Source organism: Mobula birostris, chromosome 4 (genome assembly GCF_030028105.1).
Source record: "Mobula birostris isolate sMobBir1 chromosome 4, sMobBir1.hap1, whole genome shotgun sequence".
Lineage (NCBI taxonomy): Eukaryota > Metazoa > Chordata > Chondrichthyes > Myliobatiformes > Myliobatidae > Mobula > Mobula birostris.
Genome location: NC_092373.1, coordinates 7,933,754 through 7,958,795, shown reverse-complemented (window position 1 = coordinate 7,958,795; position 25,042 = coordinate 7,933,754). Strand labels below are relative to the sequence as shown.

The following is a 25,042-nucleotide window of genomic DNA, read 5'->3' as shown; positions in this document are numbered from 1 at the left end:
GTAATGTCTTCCCAGATTTTAGATGTCATGTTGAATTTCTTCAGGCTGAATTTGATGTTATCTTTGAAGTGTTTCCTTGCCCACCAGGGGCTCATTGACCTTCCTTCCACTGGGAGTAAAGGATCTGTTTGAGGAGATGTGACTTAGACATCCAGGTGACATGACTCATCCAGTGGAAATTGTATTGTTTTGTCATGGTGGAGATGCTGTTCATGTTGGCCTTCTCCATTATGCTGGTGTTAGTGCCTCTGTCCTTCCAGCTGATCCTCAAAATCTTCAGTAAGAGCTTCTGGTGGTGTTGTTCCAGGGCTTTCAGTTGTCTCCTCTAGGTGGTCCATGATTTTGCTCCAGTCAGTAATGTAGGAAGGACGACTGGTCTATAGACCAAAAGTTTTGTTTCGACCTTTATGTTGCAGTCCTTAAGTATCTTTTCCTTAATCTTGCTAGGCTCCAGTAGCACAACTCAGGTGGTGGTTGATCTCTGAGTCGATGTCTGCCTTTGAGGAGAGAATGCTGACAAGGTAGGGAAAGTGGTCTACATTTTCAATGGTGATTTTGTCAACTTTTATGGAGGGCTGGATAAATGGCAGGTTGGGTGGTTGCTGATATAGGACCTGGGTCTTTTTTATATTTAAGACAAGACCCAGGGCCCGATATGCCTTGGCAAAGAGTATATTATTGATAGTTATTTTTTAAAGACAGTTTCATTTGCAATAGTCACTTACATAACTTTAATATTTGGAATCTAATCAGGTAAATTCACAGAATTACATTTTTATAATGATTCCACATTCCAACTAGCAGAATCCCTTTGAATATTGGGTTTAAACTAGAGTGCAGGGGGATTGGGAGCAGAGTGCCAGAATGGTTAGTGGAGAGGTTGTGGAGGCAGATGTTGGTAAGACCTCAGACCAAGTTAGAAATCAAAAGGTTGAGCATGGTGCGACCAAATTCGAAAGGGTGAGTACAGGACTGAAGGTGATGTGTCTGAATGCACGCAGTATACAGAATAAGGTAGATGAGCTTGCAGCACAGTTGCAGATTGGCAGGTATGATGCTGTAGGCATCACTGAATCATGGCTGAAAGATTATAGTTGTGAGCTTAATGTCTGAGGATACACATTGCATCGAAAGGATAGGCAGGAAGGCCAAGAGGGCGGCGTTGATCTGTTGGTTAAAAATGAAATTAAATCATTACAAAGAAGTGACATATTGTTGGAAGGTGTTGAATCATTGTGGATAGCGCTAAGGAACTGCAAAGGTAAAATGACCCTGATGGGAGTTGTATACAGACCCCAAACAGTAGTAAGGATGTGGCCTACAAATTACAACAGGAGGTAGAAAATACATGTCAAAAGGGCAATGTTACAATAGTCATGGGGGACTTCAGTATGCAGGTAGATTAGAAAATCAAGTTGGTGGTGGATTATAGGAGGGGGAATTTCTTGAGTGCTTACGAGATGGCTTTTTAGAGCAACTCTTGGTTGTGCCCACCATCGGCCCTAAGTGATCTTAGTGATCATAGTTTGATCGAATTTACCCTGAAATTTGAGACGGAGAAGCTGAAGTCAGATGTATCAGTATTACAGATGGGAATTACAGAGGCATGAAAGAGGAGCTGGCCAAAATTGATTGGAAAAGAACACTGACAGAGATGGTGGCCGAGCAGCAATGGCTGGAATTTCTTGAAACAATTCGGAAGGCACAGGAAATATACACCCAAAAGAGGAAGAAGTATTCTAAAGATGACACAACCGTGGCTAACAAGAGAAGTGAAAGCTGATATTAAAACCAAAGAGAGGGCATATAATACAGCAAAAATTAGTGGGAGGTTAGAGAATTGGGAAGCTTTTAAAAACCAAGAAAAAGGCAACGAAAAGTCATTAAGAAGGTAAAAGTGGAATACGAAAGTAAGCTAGCGAATAATATTAAAGAGGATACTAAAAGTTTCTCCAGACACATAAAGTATAAAAGAGAAGTGAGACTGGATATCAGACCACTGGAAGACTATGCTGGAGAGGTAGAAGTGGGGGACAAGGAAATGGCAGACGAACTGAATAAGTAGTTTGCATCAGTCTTCACTGTGGAAGACACGAGCAGTATGGTGGAGGTAACAGGTGTCAGGGGGCATGAAGTGTGTGAAGTTCCATAATTAGAGAGGAGTTTCTTGGGAAGCTGAAATGTCTGAAAGTAGGTAAGTCACCTGGACCAGATGGTGTACACCCCAGAGTTCTGAAAGAGGTGGCTAGAAAGATTGTGGAGGCGTTAGTAATGATCTTTCAAGAATCACTAGATTCTGGAATAGTTCCAGAAGACTGGAAAATTGTAAATGTCACTCTACTCTTCAAGAAGGGAGAGAGGCAGAAGAAAGAAAAGATGTATTGACATTGGAGAGGGTCCAGAGGAGGTTCACGAGATTGATTCCAGGAATGAAAGGTTTTTATGAATGAAGAGCATTTCATTCATAGCTCATGGCTAGGCATAGCTCAAATACCATCTACAAATTTGCTGACGATACAACCATTGTTGATAGAATCTCAGGTGGTGACAAGAGGGCGTACAGGAGTGAGCTATGCCAACTAGTGGAGTGGTGCTGCAGCAACAACCTGGCACTCAACATTAGTAAGACGAAAGAGCTGATTGTGGAGTTCAGGAAGGGTAAGACGAAGGAACACATACCAATCCTCATAGAGGGATCAGAAGTGGAGAGAGTGAACAGCTTCAAGTTCCTCAGTGTCAAGATCTCTGAGGATCTAACCTGGTCCCAACATATTGATGTAGTCATGAAGAGGGCAAGAGAGCGGCTATACTTTATTAGGATTTTGAAGAGATTGGGCATGTCAACAAATACACTCAAAAACTTCTATAGTTGCACCGTGGAGAGCATTCTGACAGGCTGCATCACTGTCTGGTATGGAGGGGCTACTGCACAGGACCGAAAGAAGCTGCAGAAAGTTTTAAGTCTATTCGGCTCTATCTTGGGCACTAGCCTGCAAAGTACCCGGAGCATCTTTAGGGAGCGGTGTCTCAGAAAGGCAGCATCCATTATTAAAGAACTCCAGCATCCAAGGCATGCCCTTTTCTCACTGTTACCATCAGGTAGGAGATACAGAAGCCTGAAGGCACACACTCAGCAATTCAGGAACAGCTTCTTCCCCTCTGCCATCCGATTCCTAAATGGACATTGAAGCTTTGGACACTACCTCACTTTTTTAATATACAGTATTTCTGTTTTTGCACATTTTTAAATAATCTGTTCAATATACGTAATTGATTTACTTGTTTATTTATTGTTATGTTTTATTTTATTTATTTATTTTTTTCCCTCTCTCTGCTAGATTATGTATTACGTTGAACTGCTGCTGCTAAGTTAACAAATTTCACATCACATGCCAGTAATAATAAACCGGATTCTGATTCATAGCTCTGGGCCTATACTCATTGGAGTTTAGAATGATGAGGGGGGATCTCATGGAAATCTATCAAATATTGAAAGGCCTAGATGGAGTGGATGTGGAGAGGATGTTTCCTGTAGTAGGGAAGTCTAGGACCAGAGATCACAGCCTCAGAATAAAAGTACAGCCATTTAGAACAGAGAAGAGGAGGAATTTCTTTAGCCAGAGGGTGGTGAATCTGTGGAATTCATTGCCACAGATGGCTGTGGATGCAAAGTCAGTTGGTGCATTTAAAGCTGAGATTCACAGGCTCTTCATTAGTCATGGCGTCAAAGGTTACGGGGAGAAGGCAAAAGAATGAGTTTGAGAGAGATAATAAATCAGCCAGTGGAACAGACTCGATGGGATGAATGCCCTAATTCTGCTCTTATGTTTTATAGTCTAAATTCCAGAATAATCCCTAACAGCTCACAGACTCTTTCTCAACTGCTGAGGAGATGATGTCATTTGAGCACATTTTAACAGTGAGAAAAGATGATCTACCCTGATGAAGGGTCTTGGCCTGAAACTCCAATTATCTATTCATTTCCATACATGCTGCCTGACTTGCTGGGTTCCTCCAGCATTTTGTTTGTGTTACTCTGGATTTCCAGCATCTGCAGAATCATTTGGGTTGATGAACAGAATTTTTGTACAGGGGGTTCAGAATTGCCAGACTGGGTAACAGCTTCTTCCCTCAGGCTGTGAGACTAATGGATACTGCCTGCACCAAGGTCTCATCACTAGAACAGTGAGCTACTTACTGTACTTTTTACTTGAGCTGCACACTTTGAATTGTATTTCATTACCTTATTTATGGTACTGTTTTGTTTTATGTGCTGTGTGTGATATACGTTTTGTGGATGTACCTTGGTCTGAAGGAACGTTGTTTCATTTGGTTTTATATACAGTATGCACAGTTAGATGACAATACATTTGAACTTTACTTGACTTGACAGTGTCATCAGTTTGGGCCCAAATCCTATTCCAGGTTTAGACCATAAGTCATAGAGCAGAATTAGGCCATTCAGCCCATCGAGTCTGGTCCACCATTCCTTCATAACTGATTTATTATCCCCCCCAACCACATTCTCCTGCACTGCCTGTAACCTTTGACACCCTGACTAATGAAGAACCCATCAATCTCTGCTTTTTAAGTAGTCAATGACTGAGAGGTAAAAGTTCACATGTTAGCTCACCACAGCATCCTACTTTATAATTTCAACTTCCAATCGTGCTAATAGAAAAGCATTTTAGGAAATAGAAGTGGTGTCTTAGGGAACTTGGTGTACAGTGGTAGTCAAGGTTCAATTCCTTCCGCTGCCTGTGAGGAATGTGTATGCTCTGCCCATGAGAGCGTGGGCTTCCTCCGGTTGCTCCAGCTTCCTTCCAAAGTCCAGAGGTATACAGTTTAGGGTTAGTCAGTTGTGGGCATGCTATGTTGGCACTGGAAGCATGGCGACAATTGCAGGCTGCCCCCAGCACATCCTCCCTGATGCAAACAGCACATTTCACTCAACACACATCAAAGTTGCTGGTGAACGCAGCAGGCCAGGCAGCATCTCTAGGAAGAGGTACAGTTGACGTTTCGGGCCGAGACCCTTCGTCAGGACTAACTCAGCATCTGCAGAGTTCCTCGTGATGAGCACATTTCACTGTATGTTTCAATGACAAATAAAGCTCATTTTTTAGGTGGTTTTCTCTGGAGCGTCAGAGGCTGAGCAGAGCTGATAGAGGTTTATAAGATTATGAAAGGCACGGATAGAGTAGGCAGAGAGTATCTTTTTCCCAGGGTCGAAATGTCTAATACTAAAGGGCATATATTTAAGGTAGAAGGGGTATTTTCAAAGGAGATGTGAGGGGCAAGTTTATTACACAGAAAGGGATGGGTGTCTGTAATGCGTTGCTAGGGGTGGTGGTAGAGGCAGATACATTGGGACCTTTAAGGGACATTTAGGTAGACACATAAATGTGAAGAAAATGGAAGGATAAGGTCATTGTGTGGGCAGAGGGGATTAGTTTAGCTGGCCATTTGAATACTAATTGTTTCAGCATAATGTTGTGGGTCGAGGGGCCTGTTCCTGTGCTGTACTGCTCTATGTTCAGGGACTGGTTAAACAAGAATTTCCGCTCTGAGATGCCCATCCCTATATGCACACATGTCCGGTTTGCTTAGCAGGAATCCCAGCTACTTGCAGCATTGCCCTGAGAAATCCTGCCTCAGAACAGAACTAGACCAAAGTCAATATAGGTGAAAGTTTACGGTCACATGCACAATGAAAAACTCACTTGCAGCAGCACCATACGTACATTAAGTCACAGAACATTAGAGTGCAGAAACAGGCCTTTTCGCCCATCTAGTCCATGACTAACAATTATTCTTCCTCATTCCATTGACCTGCATGTGGACCATAGCCTAAAATATCTCTCCCACCCACGTATCCAAATTTCTCTTAAAGGTTGAAATCAAACCTGCATGCACCACTTCTGCTGGCAGCTTGTTCCTTACTGTGAAGAAGCTCCCCCTCAGATTGCCCTTAAATATTACACCTTTCACCCTTAACCCGTGACTTCTAGTTCTTGCCTCACCCAATCTCAATGGAAAAAGCTTGCTTGCCTTTACCCTATTTATACCCCTCATCATTCTGTGCACCTGTCAAATCTCCCCTCATTCTCTGATGCTCTAGGGCAGGGGTCCCCCACCTTTTTTGCGGCCCAGTGGTTGGGGACCACTGCTCTAGGGTATAGAGTCCTAACCTATTCAGTCTTTCCCTATAACTCAGCTCAATATCCTGGTAAATTTTCTCAGCAGTCTTTCAATCTTATTGGCATCATTATCACCTCTGCAGCATACAACGTTAGATAAGCAGCATGAAGAACATAAATTATACACAATGTTTACCAAAAAAATCCAATGAGAACAGAAAAGAAATCAACTTTAGCACAAAGTGACAAGAGTGGATGTAGTGTGACTAAACTGTAGTGATTAGGCTTTAGCTGGTTGGTTGGAGGAATTAGCTGTTACTATGTTTTATTTAGAGATACAGCACGTACCAGGCCCTTCTGGCCCACCAAACCACATTGCTCAGCAATCCACCTATTTAACCCTAATCTAGTCACAGGACAATTTACAATAATCTAGTGTCCTGCGAATGGGAACGGTGGACTGTGGGTGGGAACCGGAGCACCCATAGGACACCCACATGCAGATGAGAAGAACGTGCAGACTTTCTTACAGAAGATGCTGGAATTGACCTCCAAACTCCACTGCCCTGAGCTGTAACAGCATTCTACTAATCACTACTCTACCATGGCGCCCTTGCTCCTGAACGTGGTGATGTGGGACTTCGGGTTTACAACAAGTTGATTTCACATTACTTCATTTTACAACTGGGTTGAGAACTTTGTTTTAAATGGTGGAACCTGGTGGGGCTGCAAACCTTAACTTTCTGAAATGGTATCTAGGTGAGCCATGGCTATTGACCTACAAGTTGGAAGGGTGGTGAGACTAAAATTACCCTTTGTGGGAGATTCTTCCTGTTATAATTCTCTCTCACAAATAGAGCAGTGATTCATCGACTCAATGTGGAGCACAGGAATTGATCCCAAATTTCCGTAAATCCCTTAAGCCCACTCCTGTCACACGCACAGTATGTGTGGAGGTGCCTGTCCTTTCAAGATATGACTTGACCATAGAGTCACAGAGAAGTACAGCACAGAAACAGGCCCTTTGGCCCATCATCCATGCTAAACCCATTTAAACTCCCTATTCCCAATGACCTGCACCAGGACCAAAGCCCTTCATATCGCTACTATCCCTGTACCTATCCAAGCTTCTCTTAAACATTGAAATTGAGCTCGTATACACCACTTGTGATGGCAGCTTATTCCACACTCTCACAACCCTCTGAGTGAAGAAGGTTCCCCTCACATTCCCCTTAAACTTCTCACCTTTCACCCTTAAGCCATGGCCTCGGAGGACTTCGGTAGAGCTCCTGGAGTGAAGTCGTGTTCTTGACTCGTTCCATTACCTCTGAGTTTTTTTTCTTATGATCAGCTATATTTTAACTAACCATTAAGGCATCGACCTTTGCAATACTTTGAAACAAATTGGGCTCTTCGATAATCGGATGTTTTTAAGGTCTGCTATGTCTACGAATGGAAAAAATGGGAAAGACGGCAAACCTCCGGTTAGACCGAAAGGTACCGATCTTCCTCCGACTGAACCACTGGTGACTTTGAAAGCTATATCGGATCTAATTCAAAGGGAAATTTCAACCTCTATTACGGAACTGATTCGTTCGTAAATTTCAATTAATTTCCAGAAAATTGCCGATTCAATCGATAAAATACAATTATCTATTACGGAGCATCAGTCGGCTATATCTAATCTTCAAAAATCCACGCAACAAAATGAACTCAAGATGGGGAAAATTGAAGAAACAATTACTATAATGAAGAAAAAACCTGACTTTCTGACCTTTAAAAACTCTGATTTAGAATCCAGAATGCGACAGCAGAATCTTCGAATGATTGGGGTGCGTGAAGCTGTGGAATCTGACAACCTTATGAAGTTTTTTTCTCAACTTCTAAAAGGTGCATTTCCTACTGTATTTCCTGACCAACCACCGTTATTGGATCGGGCTCACAGAGTTCCATCATACTCGTCTAAGTCAGATAAACCTTGACATGTCATCTTATGTTTTCATTACTTTCAAGACAAGGAGAAACTGTTTCGATTCGTTCGATCTAAAGGTTACATTGATTTTTCGGATCTTAATTTCCGATTCGTGGAGGATTTCAGTAAACCAATTCGGGATCAATGGGTTCGTTACAGATCTGTGATGTCGGAACTCTACCAGATGGATTTAAAACCAGCGCTGCTTTACCCAGCACGTCTAAGGATTCGTACGTTGGATGGAGCCCTCCATTTTTTTGAATCTCCATCGGATGCCCAGAGTTATCTGGATCAATTTTCACCTTCAACATCTTAATCGTAATTTTCAACTATCTCCGTTTGATTTAAGGTTGTGAATCTGTCAGCCTTAATTTTTTTTTTGCCTTATATGGGCAGAAAAGTTTATTTTTGATTAATTAATATGGTTGCTAAACTTTCTTTCTATCTGCGTCATTCCTTTCTTTTTCCCAGGGGATTCTGGGTGGTTATTCCCTCACCGTCATTCTACGTATTTCCTTTGAGGCCTTAAATTTTGTAGTTTTTAAATCTACTTCTTTTTGTAGGTTTTCATAACTAGTTTATGTTAATATTTTCATTTCTTTTTTTGTTTATTCATAGGGTCTGGGGTTTGTTGCGGTTTTTTTATATTTTCTGGCTTTTTCTTTGTTATATTAAGTGTTTGTTTTAATTGATTTACTTTTTTTATTCTTTTACTGTTTTATAACTAGCTGATCTTTTTTATATTTACACTTTTTTTAGGGAGCGTCTATCGGAAGTCATGGGGGTAGTTTTAGTGCTTGCTTCTTTCTGGCTGGTCTGTGTTAGATTTAGCCTTGGGGTCATGGGGTGGGGGTGGTGGGAGGGGCTTCACATTTTAGTTTCTTTCTTCTTGGGCTATGTACACTATTGAAGTATTGGTTGCGTTCTCCTTCCCGGTATCTCTTATTTGTTCTGTTCCCTTTCCGGGTTCGTGGGTCGAGCCTATCGTCAATCCTCCTTTTTGCGGGTTGACTTTAGGGTTTATGGAGTCTATTATTAATTTTGTCTCCTGGAATACTAATGGTCTTAACTATCCTATTAAAAGTAAAAAAGTTTTTAAAGTGTTCTGGAGACTTAAAGCACAAATTCTATTTTTACAAGAGACCCATGTGCGGAGGGGGGACAGACTACGTTTTTTTAAATTCTGGAAGGAACAACAGTTTCATTCGAACTCTAATGCTAAGATTCGAGGCGTCTCTATTTTTATAGACTCCTCAGTTACTTTTATACAACATGATATTATCTCTGATCTGAATGGTAGATTTCTACTGGTTAGTGGTCTACTATTTAATAAAAAGGTAGTTTTGGTTAATGTTTATGCTCCCAATATGGACTATCCGGAATTTTATAAATCATTATTCAATCAGTTCCTGAATTTGAATGAGTTTTCATTGATCTGGGGCGGAGATCTTAATACCTGTTTATCTCCAGCTTTGGACCGTTCAGCTCCTCTACGGACCTTACCTAATAAATCTGCAACTTTGATTAATTCATTCCTCTCTGATTCTGGGTCGATGGACACTTGGCGTTTTTTGCATCCTCAGGAAAAAGATTTTTCTTTTTTTTCACATGTTCACCATTCCTATTCAAGAATTGATTATTTCTTTATTGACTCTCGTTTTATTTCTTCAGTGATTAAATGTGATTATGACTCTATAACCATTTCGGATCATGCTCCACTTAAGCTTTCTATTAAAATTCAGGCCAATACACAAAATAATAGACAATGGCGTTTTAATTCGCTGTTGCTTCAGGATTCGGACTTTGTTAAATTTATGAATGAACAGATTGATCTTCTTTTTACAATCAACTATACAGAGGATATTTCTGTGAACATTCTTTGGGATACTTTTAAAGCTTATATTCGTGGTCAGATTATCTCATATTCTGCTGCTTTGAGGAAGAAGCTGAAGCAGGAGGAGTTGGTAATTGTGGACAAGATTAAGGAAATTGATAAGAAATATGTTACAGCTCCCTCTGAGGAGTTATATAAACAAAGAACTGAACTTCAAATGCAACACAGTTTATTACTTTCGTCCTCGATTGTAAACCAATTAAAGAAAACAAGAAGTGAATTTTATGTACACAGTGACAAAATTGGCAAACTGTTGGCTAACCAATTGAAGTCTAATTATGCTAAATCTCAAATTAATCAGATTTATAATCAAAATGATCGACTGGTACTTGATCATGCGGGGATTAATCAAACCTTCTTTGATTTTTATTCTTCCTTATATCAATCAGAGTCTCCTCGAGTCTCCCAAATGGGTAGCATTGGGATTACAATCTGTTCAGGGCTATACACTTGGCTCTATTTTAGGTTCCTCTCTTCCTTTTGATTTGAAATGCCTCAAACAGGTATCTAACCCGATAGTTAAATATACCTTACGTATTTGGTTTCAATTCAGAAAATTTTTTGATTTTAACCAATTTGGGCTAGCGATTCCTATTTTAGATAACATATTTTTTCCTCCCTCTTTTACGGATCGTGCTTTTCAAATTTGGAAGACTAAGGGTATTTCACGGTTTTTGGATTTATTTTTAGATGGTTCCCTTATGTCTTTTGAACAAATATCTAATAAATATAATTTATCAAGAATACATTTTTTTAGATATCTACAAGTTAGAAATTTCCTAAATACTATACTTTCTTCCTTTCCAATGCTTCCTCCTACATATATTTTAGATACTATAATTAACCTTAATTCATGTCAGAAAGGTGCATCGGCTATGATTTATAATATTATTATGAAACTTAGGAAAGTTCCATTTGATAAGATTAGGGTAGATTGGGAACAGGAATTGGGTTCTATCATTTCCGTGGATGACTGGGGGCAGATTTTACAATTAGTCAATACTTCCTCTATCTGTGCTAAACATTCCCTAATTCAATTTAAAGTTGTTCATAGAGCACATATGTCCAAAGATAAATTAGCTCGCTTTTATTCTCATATTAATCCTTTCTGTGACAGACGTCCGGGGCAGATAGCCTCTTTAGCTCATATGTTTTGGTCTTGTCCTACTCTGGAAACTTTTTGGAGAGACATTTTTAATATTATCTCAAAGGTATTGAATATAGATATCTCTCCTCAGCCTATTACTGCTATCTTTGGACTACCTAAAATTTCCAGTAATCTTTCTCCTTCAGCCCGTAGAATGATTGCATTTCTTACTTTAATGGCGAAAAGATGTATCTTACAACATTGGAAAGAGCTTAATGCTCCAACCACCTTTTTTTGGTTTTCTCAGATGATATTATGCTTGAATTTGGAGAAAACTAGAAGTAATCTTTATGATTCCTCACTTAAATTTGAACAGACCTGGAGATCTTTTATTCAATATTTTCATTTAATGTAATTTTTTTTTCTTCTCTTTTTTGCTCCATATTTATATACCCTTCTTGTTTTTTTTACTGTTTTTAATGGAGGTTGGGTTTGAGGACGTGATTTTAAGTTCTTTAACTCTACTTGGTTCCAAGTCAGCCCATTGCTTTGCTTTGCTTTTAGTTTAGTTGCACGGTGGGTTTTTTTTGGGGTTTTTTTTTCCTTTTCTCTATTGATATATATTTATATAAAAATTAGTATACTATTATGTTACCTTAGTATGTTATGTTTAACTTACATTGTTTGTATCACTTTTTTTTCTGTATTAATATCTCCTGTAATTTTATTATATTCTAACAGTGTATTAGTGCCTATATGGCTTACTTTTTTGTATACTTATTCAATAAAAAGATTTAAAAAGAAAGAAGCCATGGCCTCTTGTTGTAGTCCCACCCAACCTCAGTGGAAAATGCCTACTTGCATTTACCCAATCTATACCCCTCATAATTTTGTATATCTCTATCAAACCTCCTCTCAATCTTCTCATTCTAAAGAAAACAGTCCTAACCTATTCAATCTTTCCTTATAACTCAGGTCCTCAGGTATGTTTAATTATTAGTTTATTTTGTATTTGCACAGTTTGTCTTTTACACGTGGCTGTTTGTCAGTCTTTGTGTGTAGTTTTTTATTGATTCTATTGTATTTATTTGTTCTACTGTGAATGCTTACAAGAAAATGAATCTCGGGGTAGTATATGGTGACATATATGTACTTCAATAATAAATTTACTTTGAACTTTTTGAATCTTGAACGATTTGAGTATGATACCGGATCTGAAATTTGTGAGATCAAGATGGCACTGAGCTGTGATGAGCTTTGAGGTTATGGCTTAGCCTTTTGTTGCTTTTTTTAAGTTTGTAGGGATGATTTTGGGGACAGTGAGGGGAGTTAGGAATCAGGTTAGGGTTTAGGGGGCAGAGAGGAGGGAGAGTTAGGGGTTGGGGCAGTAAATGAAGAGTTAGGGGTACAAGCAGGAGGTTGGGGTCCATGTGAGAACATTCTAGGGTTGAAGGTTAGCTATCCGTGATGATGGAATGCAGGTCAGCAGATAAAGACCAGTGAACCCCATGGTCAAGGACTGAGGTCACATGTCTGTGTGGTCAGGTCTGGAGAATCAACGTCAATCAGCAAGTCTGGATGTCAGACCCCAGCGATCTCCAAGGATGGAAGTCAGATTGATAGGCTCTGAGGATGATTATCTGCGATCCCTGTGCTAAGGACCACAGTTGGTGGGCACTGATGATGAAGTCAGTGAGTCCTGGCTCGATGGTCAAAGATAGAAGTTCAAAGTAAATTTATTACCAAAGTACATAGGTGTCATCATATACGAACCTGAGATTCATTTTCTTGCAGGTATTCACAGTAAATACAGGAGTCACAATAGAATCAATGAAAAACCACACCCAACAAAATGGACAAACAACCAATGTGCAAAAGACAACACAATGTGCAAATACAAAAAGGAAAAGTAAATAATAAGAGTAAATAAATAATCAGTAAATATTGAGAACATGAGATGAAGAGTTCTTGAAAGTGAGTCCGTAGGTTGTGGGGCGAGTGAAGTTATCCCCTCTGGCTCCAGAGGCTGATGGAACAAAACTGTTCCCGGACGTGGTGGTGTGGGTCCTGAGGCTCCTGTCAGAAGCAGCGAGAAGTGAACATGGCCTGGGTCACGGAGGTCCGTGATGATTGATGCTGTTTCCCTGTGACTGGATTGCAGAGGTCCTCGATGATGGATGCTGTTTTCCTGTGACTGGATCGCGGAGGTTCTTGATGATGGATGCTGTTTTCCTGTGACAGTGCTCCATGTAAATGTGCTCAGTGGTGGGGAGGCCTTTACCCGTGATGGAGTGGGCCATTTCCTCTATTCTTTGAAGGCTCTCCTGTTCAAGGGCATAGGTTTTTCCATACTCAGCTGTGATGCAACCAGTCAATATACTCTCCACCAAAAATCTATAGAAGTTTGTGAAAGTTGTAGATGACTAGCCAAATCTTCGCAAACTCCTAAGGAAGTAGAGGCGTTGTTGTGTTTTCTTTGTAATGGCACTCATGTGCTGGGCCCAGGACGGATCCTCTGAAATGATAGCACCGAGGAGTTTGGTTAGCAGATTCAGATGCCAGAAGTTCAAGGTCAGCGTGTCTGGGGCCAAGGTCTGGAGATTGGAGCCCGGTAGGAGGCTAGTCATGGGGTGAGGGGCCTGAGGTCAGTGTGTCCCGGCTTCGTCGGGATGTGGAGAAAGAAAGGATTTGTTTTTCTGTGCTGCTGCATCCTTTGCTGCTTGTTGTTCTGAATATTGCAGCTATGTTATGTTTGCACGGGAAGTTTGGCCTTACGTACGGGCTGCCCCCACCACATCCTTGACTGTGTTGGTTGTCGACTCAAACAACGCACTTCACTGTATGTTTTGATGTAGACGTGACCAATAATCTTGAAATCTAACCTTGAATCTTTATAGCCTTGTTCTAAAACCTGTTGCTGCAGCAGTTTAGTTTCAAGGTTCAGTAGAGTCCAATGTAATTTCCAGTACACGTGTCAGGAGGACAAAATAATTGTTACTCCAGATCTGATGCTGCGCAAAAAAATTCAATAAATATAAATACATAAGAAAGCTGATATACACAGACTGATTGTATGTCCATAGAGTGACACGAGACACAGGAGTGTCTGTACATAAGGTGACTGACAGGAAATGATAAAGTAGTGGTGGTTGGGGGTGTGGAGGGGTGGGTTAGTGGGTGGAGGTGTGGATCAGCCTCACTGCTTGGGGGAAGTAACTGCTTTTGAGTCTGGTGGTCCTGGGATGGGTGCTGCGTAGCCTCCTCGCTGATGGGAGTGGGACAAACAGTCCATGAGCAGGGTGGGTGGGGTTCTTCATGATGTTACTGGGCCTTTTGCAGCCCCTTTCTGTATATATGTCCTTAATGGCGGGTAGGCTGGTGCCAATGGTAGAAACATAGAAAACCTACAGCACAATACAGGTCCTTTGGCCCACAGAGTTGTGCCAAACATTTCTTTACCTTAGAAATTACCAAGGATTACCCATAGCCTCCACCACCCTCGCCAGCAGTCCATTCCACGCACTCACCACACTCTGCGTAAAAAACTTACCCCTGACATCTCCTCTGCACCTACTTCCAAGCACCTTAAAACCGCGCTCTCTTGTGCTAGCCATTTCAGGCCTGGGATAAAGCCTCTGACTATCCACACAATCAATTCTCTCATTATCTTATACACCTCCATCAGGTCACCTCTCGTCCTCCATCGCTCCAAGGAGAAAAGGCAGAGTTCACTCAACCTATTCTCATAAGGCGTGCTCTCCAATCGAGGCAACATCCTTGTAAATCTCCTCTGCACCCTTTCTGTAGTTTCCACATCCTTCCTATAGTGAGGCAACCAGAATTGAACACAGTACTCCAAGTGGGGTCTCACCAGGGTCCTGTATAGCTGCAACATTACCTCTCGCCTCTTAAACTCAATCTCACGATTGATGAAGACCAATGCGCCATGTGCCTTCTTAACCACAGTCAACCTGCGCAGCACTTTGAGTGTCCTATGGGCTTGGGCTCCAAGATCCTTCTGATCGTCCACACTGCCAATTTTATCATTAATACTATATTCTGCCATCATATTTGACCTACCAAAATTAATCACTTCACACTTATCTGGGTTGAACTCCATCTGCCACTTCTTAGCTCAGTTTTGCATCCTATCAGTGTCCCGCTGTAACCTCTGACAGCCCTCCACGCTATCCACAACACCTCCAACCTTTGTGTCATCAGCAAACTTACTAACCCATCCCTCCACTTCCTCATCCAAGTCATTTATTTAAAAAAATCACAAACAGTAGGGGTCACAGAACAGATCCCTGAGGCACAGCACTGGTCACCGACCTCCATGCAGAATATGATCTGTCTACAACCACTTTTTGCCTTCTGTGGGCAAGCCAGTTCTGGATCCACAAAGCAATGTCCCCTTGGATCCCATGCCTCCTTGCTTTCTCAACAAGGCTTACATAGGGTACCTTATCAAATGCTTTGCTGAAATCAATATACACCACATCTACTCCTCTACCTTCATCAACGTGTTTAGTCACATCCTCAAAAAATTCAATCAGGCTCATAAGGCACAACCTGCCTTTGACAAAGCCATGCTGACTATTCCTAATCGTATTATGTCTCTCCAAATGTTCATAAATCCTGCATCTCAGGATCTTCTCCATCAGCTTACCAACCATGAGGTAAGGCTCACTGGTCTTTAATTTCCTGGGCTATCCCTACTCCCTTTCTTGAATAAGGAACCCTCCAATCCTCCGGAACTTCTCCCGTTCCCATTGATGATGTAAAGATCATCGCCACAGGCTCAGCAATCTCCTCCCTCGCCTCCCACAGTGGCCTGGGGTACATCTCATCTGGTCCCGGTGACTTATCCAACTTGATGTTTTCCAAAAGCTCCAGCACATCCTCTTTCTTAATTTCTAAATGCTCAAGCTTTTCAGTCCACTGCAAGTCATCCCTACAGTCGCCGAGATCCTTTTCCGTATTGAATACTGAAGCAAAGTATTCATTAAGTACCTCTGCTATCTCCTCCAGTTCCATACACACTTTTTTACTGTCACACTTGATTGGTCCTATTCTCTCACGTCTTATCCTCTTGATCTTCACATACTTGTAGAATGCCTTGGGGTTTTCCTTAATCCTGTCCGCCAAGGTCTTCTCCTTCTGCCCCTCCTAATTTCATTCTTAAGCTCCTTCCTGCTAGCCTTATAATATTCTAGATCTCTATCATTACCTAGTTTTTTGAACCTTTCGTAAGCTCTTCTTTTCTTCTTGACTAGATTTACACCATAATTCCTGTACCCTGCCATTCTTTCCCTGTCTTATTGGAACGTACCTATGCAGAACTCCATGTAAATATCCCCTGAACATTTGCCACCTTTCTTCTTTACATTTTCGTGAGAACATCTGTTCCCAACTTATGCTTCCAAGTTTATGCCTGGTAGCCTCATATTTCCCCTTACTCTAATTAAACGCTTTCATAACCTGTCTGTTCCTATCCCTTAAAGGAGATTAGAACTATGATCACTATCTCCAAAATGCTTTCCCACTGAGAGATCTGACACCTGACCAGATTCATTTCCCATTACCAGATCAAGTACAGCCTCTCCTCTTATCTACATATTGTGTCAAGAACCCTTCCTGAACACACCTAACAAACTCCACCCCATCTAAATCCCTTGCTCTAGGGAGATGCCAATCAATATTTGGGAAATTAAAATCTCCCACCACAACAATCCTGTTATTATTACTCCTTTCCAGAATCTGTCTCCCTATCTGCTCCTTGATGTCCCTGTTACTATTGGGTGGTCTATTAAAAAAAACACCCAGTAGAGTTATTGACCCCTTCCTGTTCCTAACTTCTACCCACATAGACTCTGTAGACCATCCCTCTATGACTTCCTTCTTTTCTGCAGCAGTGACACTATCTCTAATCAACAGTGCCACTCCTCCACTTCTTTTGCCTCCCTCCCTGTCCTTTCTCAAACATCTAAAGCCTGGTATTCGAAGTAGCCATTCCTGCCCCTGAGCCATCCAGGTCTCTGGAACAGCCACATAGCTCCAAGTTCTGATCCACGCTTTAAGCTCATCCGCTTTGTTCATAATACTCGCATTAAAATAGACACATCTCAAACCATCAGTCTGACCGCGTCCCTTCTCTATCACCTGCCTGTTCTCCCTCTTGCACTGTCTCCAAGCTTTCTCTATTTGCGAGCCAACTGCCTCTTCCGCAATAGCCTTCGCAAACCTCCCTGCCAGGATATTGGTCCCCCGAGATTCAAGTGCAACCCATCCCCTTTGTACAGGTCACACCTGCCCCAAAAAGAGGTCCCAGTGATCCAGAAATCTGAATCCCTGCCCCCTGCTCCAATCCCTCAGCCACGCATTTATCCTCCACCTCATTCTATTCTTATACTCACTGTCATGTGGTACAGGCAGTAATCCCAAGATTACTACCTTTGTGGTGTTTTGACTATGTGTTTTAAAGCCTTCCTGTCTGCCACAGTGCAATTTCTGTGCTGTGCTATAATGCAGCATGTTAGGCTGCTCTCTCTACTGCACATCTGTAGAAGGGCGCAAGTGCATATGTGCATAGTCCAGCTCTCTTCAGCCTCATCAGAAAGTTGAGGCATTGGTGAGCTTTCCTGATTGTGTAGGATCTGTTCTGGGACCATGAGAGATTGTGTGTGATGTGCACTCCCAGGAGTTTGAATCTGCTCAGCTGCTGCTGTAAAGAGGGCTGTGAGTAGTGTGAATTCTGAGTTTGATAACCACCACCTTTGTGCCATGGCTGAACTTGAGAATGCGATTACTTGGGTGTCTGGCCATGCAGTCATTGTGTGAGCAGGTGTACAGCAATGGGCTCAGTACACCGCCCTGGGAGGCACCTGTGTTGAGGATGATGGGGAGGGAGGAGCAATTGTACATCCTGACACTCTGAGATTTATCGAATAGTCCAACACTCAGTTGCACAGTGGTGTATTTAGACTGACGAGTGGAGTTTATTCACTGAGGTCCGTGGGACAATGCTGTTGAATGCCAAACTGAATCCAGGAACAGAAACAGCATTCTGACACAAGTGTCCTTGTTTTCTCAATGTGTCAGGGCCAGATGTATGGCAGATGCTGTGGCATGCCATAAAGTGGTTCTGACAGCAAGCATATTGGGGAGTGTCCAGTGTGGCAGGAATGGAGCTTTTGATATGTGCCATTATCAAAGCGCGTCATGATGATTGGTGCCAATGCCACTGCGCCGTAGTTGTTGAGTTCTGAATGTCTAGAGTTCTTTTGTATGGTCCAAAGAGTTTGTTGGTTCTTTGCTTTCTGATAGACATCCATTTGTTTTTTTCTCTCTTTAGCCTGCTGCAGCCACCAGATGAGATGGAGATGCCGGTTGCTGCCAGACTGAACTCCAGAAAGAGGAGGCAGGACGGATCAGGTCCCAATGGCACCACCAACGATGACCCCATCCCAATGAAAATCCCGCGACCGGTGAGTGGATCAGGTACTTTGTGCCTTAGCTTCAGTGGTGAGACCGATGGCTAGTCAGCTGCGTGGCCTCGGTTGTTGCACGGACCAGGCCCTCACGCCACAGGGTCGACTGTTTCAGCCGTCCGGGGAGGAGACACGACGCTGGGTTGGTGGCTGTCCTCTCCTGTCGGTGCTGCTCTCCAGTGTACTCTCAGTGGAAGACAAGCTGGGTTGTGTTTGTCTGTGGCTGCACTAGCGCGTGATGATCGGACGGTTGCGGACTTGTTCTTGCAGAAACGTGGCTTCAGGGCAACATCCCATGCACCATCAACCTAAAGCCTTGACACACAGGGATGGGCTATTTGTTTTCTGTTTTAATGTACGTTTTATTGATATCCTGTGTGCCATAATGGCATCATGATACCGTAGCGGTTAGCGCAACGCTATTGCAGCTGGAGGCGTTGGAGGTCAAGGTTCAGTCCCAGCATACTCTGTATAGAGTTTGTACATCCTCCCCGTGGAATGCATGGGATTCCTCTGGGTGCTGCAGTTTCCACCCCAGTCCAAAGAGTTAATAGATTAATTGGTCATTGTAAGTGTCCCATGATTAGACGAGGGTTAAATCGGGTTTTCTGTTCTGTATCTCTAAATGGATAGATAGAAAGGAAAAAAAAAACTGTGGCTTGTGCTGTGTGTGACTGTCAATACCAAGTTTTGCACCTTGGCCTTGAGGAATGCTGTTTCATTGGGCTGTATTCATGTGTATGTATGGTTGAATGACAATTAAACTTGAATTTCAACTTATAATGAAGTGGGATATTCACTAGGCAACTGAGGATTACAGCTTCTCTTACTCAGGTCCAGCCACTTGGCAGAACTGCTACTTGACGGTGTCCGCATTTCACGTGATTCTTCTCCCACCCTTCTAGATTAGATTAGATTTAGATTAGGTTCAACTTTATTGTCATTGTGCCGAGTACAGATACAAAGCCAATGAAATGCATTTAGCATCTGACCAGAAATGCAAAGAATAGTGTTATTTACAAAATAACTGCGAATAAAAAGTATCGAAGTACTGAGACAGTACAATACGGATGCAATGTTGCTTAGTACTGTGATGAGAAGGTAGAATGAGATCTCATTCCACCTTCTGTCCCTTGACTCCATGTGTGTTCCATTGAAGGGTCTTAGCTCAAAACATCAATGCTGCACGACCTGCTGAGTTCCTCCAACATTTAGCGTGATTTGCTCTGGATTTCCAGCATCTGCAGAATCGCTTGTGTTTACTATTCCCTCCATGACCTGGTCCTCATTTGTCCATTACCTTCCTTTGGTACCTCTTTCTCCCATGGTCCACGCTCCTCCTCCATAAGATTCCTTCTTCCTTTACTTCTTCCATCTATCGCTTTCCAGCTTCTCACTTCATTGCCTCTCTTCCCTTCACCCGGTCTCACCTATCACTTGAGCTCCTTGCCCTCCCCATCGTCCCATTCTGGCTTCTTCTCCTTTCCTTTCCAGACCGAAATGTTGACTATTTATTCCCCTCTGTAGATGATACTTGACCTGTTGATTTCCTCCAGCACTTTGTGTGTGTTCCAAGTGGTTTCTCCTTAACCCACCAACATTTCACAAATAACATTCCTTGTTGTAATAGTGTCCCATTCAGAGCACTCTTCTGACATCCGTTTGGAACTATTAGTGACAATTTTAGCATCGACTCCAGTAGCTACTTTATTGGGAACCTTCTATACCTAATAAAGTGGCCGCTGAGTGCACATTTGTGGTCTGCTGTTGTAGCCCATCCACTTCAAGGTTCAACATGTTGTGCATTCAGAGATGCTCTTCTGCACACTACTGTTGTAACGTGTGGTTATTTGTTACTATTGCCTTCTTGTCAGCTTGCACTAGTTTGACCATTCTCCTCTGACCTCTCTCATTAACAAGCCATTTTCACCAACAGAACTGCTGCTCACTGATTTTTTTTGTTTTTCTGTAAACTCGAGAGACTGTTATGCGTGAAAACCCCAGGAGATCAGCAGATTCTGAGATACTCAAACTACCCTCTCTGGCACCAAAAATCATTCCATGGCGAAAGTCAGTTAGATCACATTTCTTCCCCATTCTGACATTTGGTCTGAACAACATCTGAATGTCTTGACCATGTCTGCATGTTTTTATGCATTGAGTTGCTGCCACACGATTGGGTGATTATAATCCCATGCTGCCTGTAAGGAGTTTGTTTATTCACCTCGTGACTGCGTGGGTTTCCTCAGGGTGCTCCGGTTTCCTCCCACATTCCAAAGACATACCAGCTGGTAGGGTAATTGGTCTTTCTGTAGTGTCCCATGATTAGGCCCAGATTAATTTGGGGGATTCCTGGGCAGTGCAGCTTGAAGGGCCGGAAGTGCCCGTTCTGTGCTGTCTCAGTAAATGAATAACACTGCTTGCACTAATGTGTACCTAGTAAATTGACCACGGAGAGTGGAACCTCTGATATAGAACAGAGAGCAACAGCACAGTCCAGACACCTTGGCCCACAATGTTGTGCTGCCCTTTTAAACTACTCCCAAGTTCAATCTAATCCTTTCCTCCCACGTAACCCTCAATTTTTCTGTCATCCATATGCTTTTGAGAGTCTCTTTAATGTCCTTAATTCATGTATATCTCCCTTTAACAGCACCTCTGGCAGTGTGTTTGATGCACCCACCACAGTCATAGAGTCTTAGAGCACTACAACAACGAAACAGGCTGTTCAGCCCATCTAGTTTGTGCCAAACTATTACTCTGCCTAATTCCCTCAATCTGCACCCCAGACTATGCCCCTCCCATCCATGTACTGATCCAAATTTTTCTTAAATGTTGAAATGGAACCCACATCCACCACTTCCACTGGCAGCTCGTTCCACACTCTCACCACCCTCTGAGTGAAGAAGATCCCCCTCAGGTTCCCCTTAACCCACTCTCTGTACAATACCATTATATAAAAAGCATATGGACTGTCATATTGAGTGGATAGGCCTCGGGGGCTATCGACCAAATGCAGGAAATTGGGACTAGCTGAATGCATACTGTGGTGAATGTGGACCGTTTGGGCCGAAGGGCCTGTATCTATACTGTATTGCTCTGTGACACTTTAACATCAGTGTATTCATACACTGCTGCTAGGGGCCCTGTGGCAGAGGAGCATTGTGCTCTGACACTTGCCCTCCAGTGGAAAAGCTACAGAAAGTAGTAGATACCACCCAGTCCATCACGGGTAAAGCACGTCTCCACGGCGCTATCACAGAAAAGCAGTAGCCATCAACAAGGACCCCTACCATCCAAGCCACAGTCTTTTTTTACTGCTGCTATCGGGAGAGAGGTACAGGAGCCTCAGGGCCTACACCACCAGGTTCAGGAACAGTTATAACCCCTCAACCATCAGGCTGTTGATCAGAGGGGATAACTTCGCTCAACCTGACACTGAACTGTTCCCACAACCCATGGGCTCACTTTCAAGGACAGTTTTTCATTCACTGATTGTGTTGTGTTTCTTTGTATTTGCTGTGAATGCCTGCAAGAAAATGAATCTCAGGATTGTATATGGTGACATACATGTACAGTACTTTGATTAATTTACTTTGAACTACCAACATAGTAGTTATGGCAATTTAAAAATATTATTTGTATAGTGTTTTTTGGGGATTAGTCCTCAACACTTTATAGCCAAGGGGGTACTTATTTTTGAGGCTGATCAGAGAAATGGCAATCTGTTTGTGAACGTTGAGCTTGCATGGGTGCAGTGACAATGGACTGAGAAGTAGAGAGAAGAGGGGACGAGTCATATTGGATTCCGATATTTTTAATCCATGGTTCTTTCAGAAGTGAGGAACAAGACACAAAACTTGTTGCTTTATAATCGTGAAGGGAAGGGCGAAGAAGAGGCATGCTGTGGTGGTAGGGAATTTGTTAGTTAAGGGAACGGACAGGAGATTCTGTGGGCGAGAACAAGATCCCCGGATGCTATGTTTCCTCCTGGGTGCCGGGGTTCAGGACATCTGGGATAGAGTCCTCAACATTCTTAAGTTAGAGAGTGAAGAACCAGAAGTCATGATCCATGTAGGTACCAATGACATGGGTAGGGCGAGTGACGAGGTTCTACATTGGGAGTTCAGGGAGTTAGGTGCCAAGTTAAAGGGCAGGGTTGTGATCTCAAGATTGCTACCAGTGCCACGTGCTAGTGAGGCTTGAACTATTAATGCTAGTTTAGTATGTGGCTCAGGAATTGGTGTAGGAGGGAGGGCACAAGATTTTTGGAAAGAAGGTGAGACCTGTACAGAAGGGACAGTTTGCACGAGAACTGGAGGGGGACTAAAATCCTAGCTGGAAGGTTTGTTAATGCTGCACGGTGGGGTTTAAACTAGAGTTGCAGGGGGATGGGAACCGGAGTGCCAGAACAGTTAGTGGAGAGGTTGTGGAGGCAGATGTTGGTAAGACCTCAAACAAACTTAGGAATCAAAAGGCTGAGCATGGTGCAACAAAATGAAAAAGGGTGAATGCAGGACCAAAAGGGGTGAATACAGGACTGAAGGTGATGTATCTGAATCCACGCAGTATATAGAATAATGTAGATGAACTTATAGCACAATTGCAGATTAGCAAGTATGATGCAGGCATCACTGAATCATGACTGAAAGATTATAGCTGGGAGCTTAATGTCCAAGGATACACATTGTAACGAAAGGATAGGCAGGAAGGCGTGGGGGGGGGTGCAACGTTGCTCGGTTGGTAAAAAATTGAAATAAAAACATTAGAAAGAGGTGACATAGGGTCAAAAAGTATTGAATCATTGTGGAGAGAGTAAGGAACTGCAAGGGTAAAAAGACCCTGATGGAAGTTGTATACAGACCCCCAAACAGAAGCAAGGATGTGGCCTACAAATTACAATGGGAGATAGGAAATGGATGTCAAAGGGGCCATGTTACAATGGTCATTGGGGATTTCAATATGCCAGTAGGTTGGGAAAATCAAGTTGGTGCTGGATCCCAAGAGAGGGAATTTCTAGCATGCCTATGGGATGATTTTTTTTTAGAGCAGTTCATGGTTGAGCCCACTAGAGAATCAGCTATTCTGGTTTAGGTGTTGTGCAATGACCCAGAATTGATTAGCGAGCTTAAGGTAAAAGAATCATTAGGGGCAAGTGATCATAATATGATCGAATTCACCCTGAAATTTGAGAAGGAGAAGCTAAAGTCAGATGTATCAATGTTACAGTGGAGTAAATGGAATTACAGAGGCATGAGAGGGGTGTTGGCTAGAATTGATTGGAAAAGAACACTGGCAGGGATGATGGTAGAGCAGCAATGACTGGAATTTCTGGAAGCAATTCACAAGTTTCAGGATATATACAAAGAGGAAGAAGTTTTCTAAAGGAAAGATAACACAACAGTGGCTAACAAGAGAAGTGAAAGCTAACAAAGAGAGGGCATATAATGGAGCAAAAATTAGTGGGAAGTTAGAAGATTGGGAAGCTTTTAAAAACCACCAGAAGGCAACTAAAAAGTCATTAAGAAGGGAAAGATGGAATTTTAAGCAAGCTAGCCAATAATATTAAAGAGGATACCAAAAGTTTTTTCAGATACATGAAGTGTAAAAGAGAGGTGAAAGTGGATATCAGACCGCTGGAAAATGATGCTGGAAAGGTAGCAATGGGGGTCAATGAAATGGCAGAGAAACTGAATAAGTATTTTGCATCTGTCTTCACTGTGGAAGTTCCAGATGTCGGGGGGCATCTTCACTGAGTGAAGTTACCATAACTAAAGAGAAGATGCTTGGGAAACTGAAAGGTCTGAAGGTAGATAAGTCACCTGGACCAGATGGTGTATACCCCAGAGTTCAGAAAGATGTGGTTGAAGAGATCGCAGATGCATTAGTAATTATCTTTCAAGAATCACAAGATTCTGGAGTGGTTCCAGAAGAATGGAACATTGCAAATGTCACTCCAATCTTGGAAAAGGGAGGGAGGCAGAAGAAAGGAAATTATAGGCCAATTAGTCTGACCTCAGTGGTTGGGAAAATGTTGGAGTTGATTATTAGGGATGAAGTCTCAGGGTATTTGGAGGCACGTGATAAAATCGGTAGTCAGCATGGTTTCCTCAAGGGAAAATCTTGCCTGACAAAGCTGTTGGAATTCTTTGAAGAAATAACAAGCAGGATAGTCAAGGAGAATCGGTGGAGGTGGTGTTCTTAGATTTTCAGAAGGCCTGTGACAAGGTGCCACACATGATGCTGCTTAAAAAGATACAAGCCCAAGGAAAGACTCTAACATGGATAAAGCAGTGGGTGATTGGCAGGAGACAAAGAGTGGGAATAAAGGGAGCCTTTTCTGGCTGTCTGCTGGTGTCTAGTGGTGTTCCACACGATTTGTGTTGGGAATGATTCTTTTTACAGTATATCCCAATGATTTGGATGATGTAATTGATGGCTTTGTTGCCAAGTTTTCAG

General features: G+C 42.4%; 1 protein-coding gene across 1 annotated transcript in view; it reads left to right on the top strand.

Moving 5' to 3' along the window:
* The first annotated feature begins 451 nt into the window (after nt 1-451).
* The window catches only part of pcyt1aa (phosphate cytidylyltransferase 1A, choline a), a 58,930-nt gene continuing 34,339 nt past the window's right edge, over nt 452-25,042 (top strand). The window contains exons 1-2 of the mRNA XM_072254886.1: nt 452-521; nt 18,448-18,580. Coding sequence (XP_072110987.1) covers nt 490-521; nt 18,448-18,580 — 165 coding nt within the window. The 5' untranslated portion in view covers nt 452-489. The remainder of the gene's footprint in view (nt 522-18,447; nt 18,581-25,042) is intronic.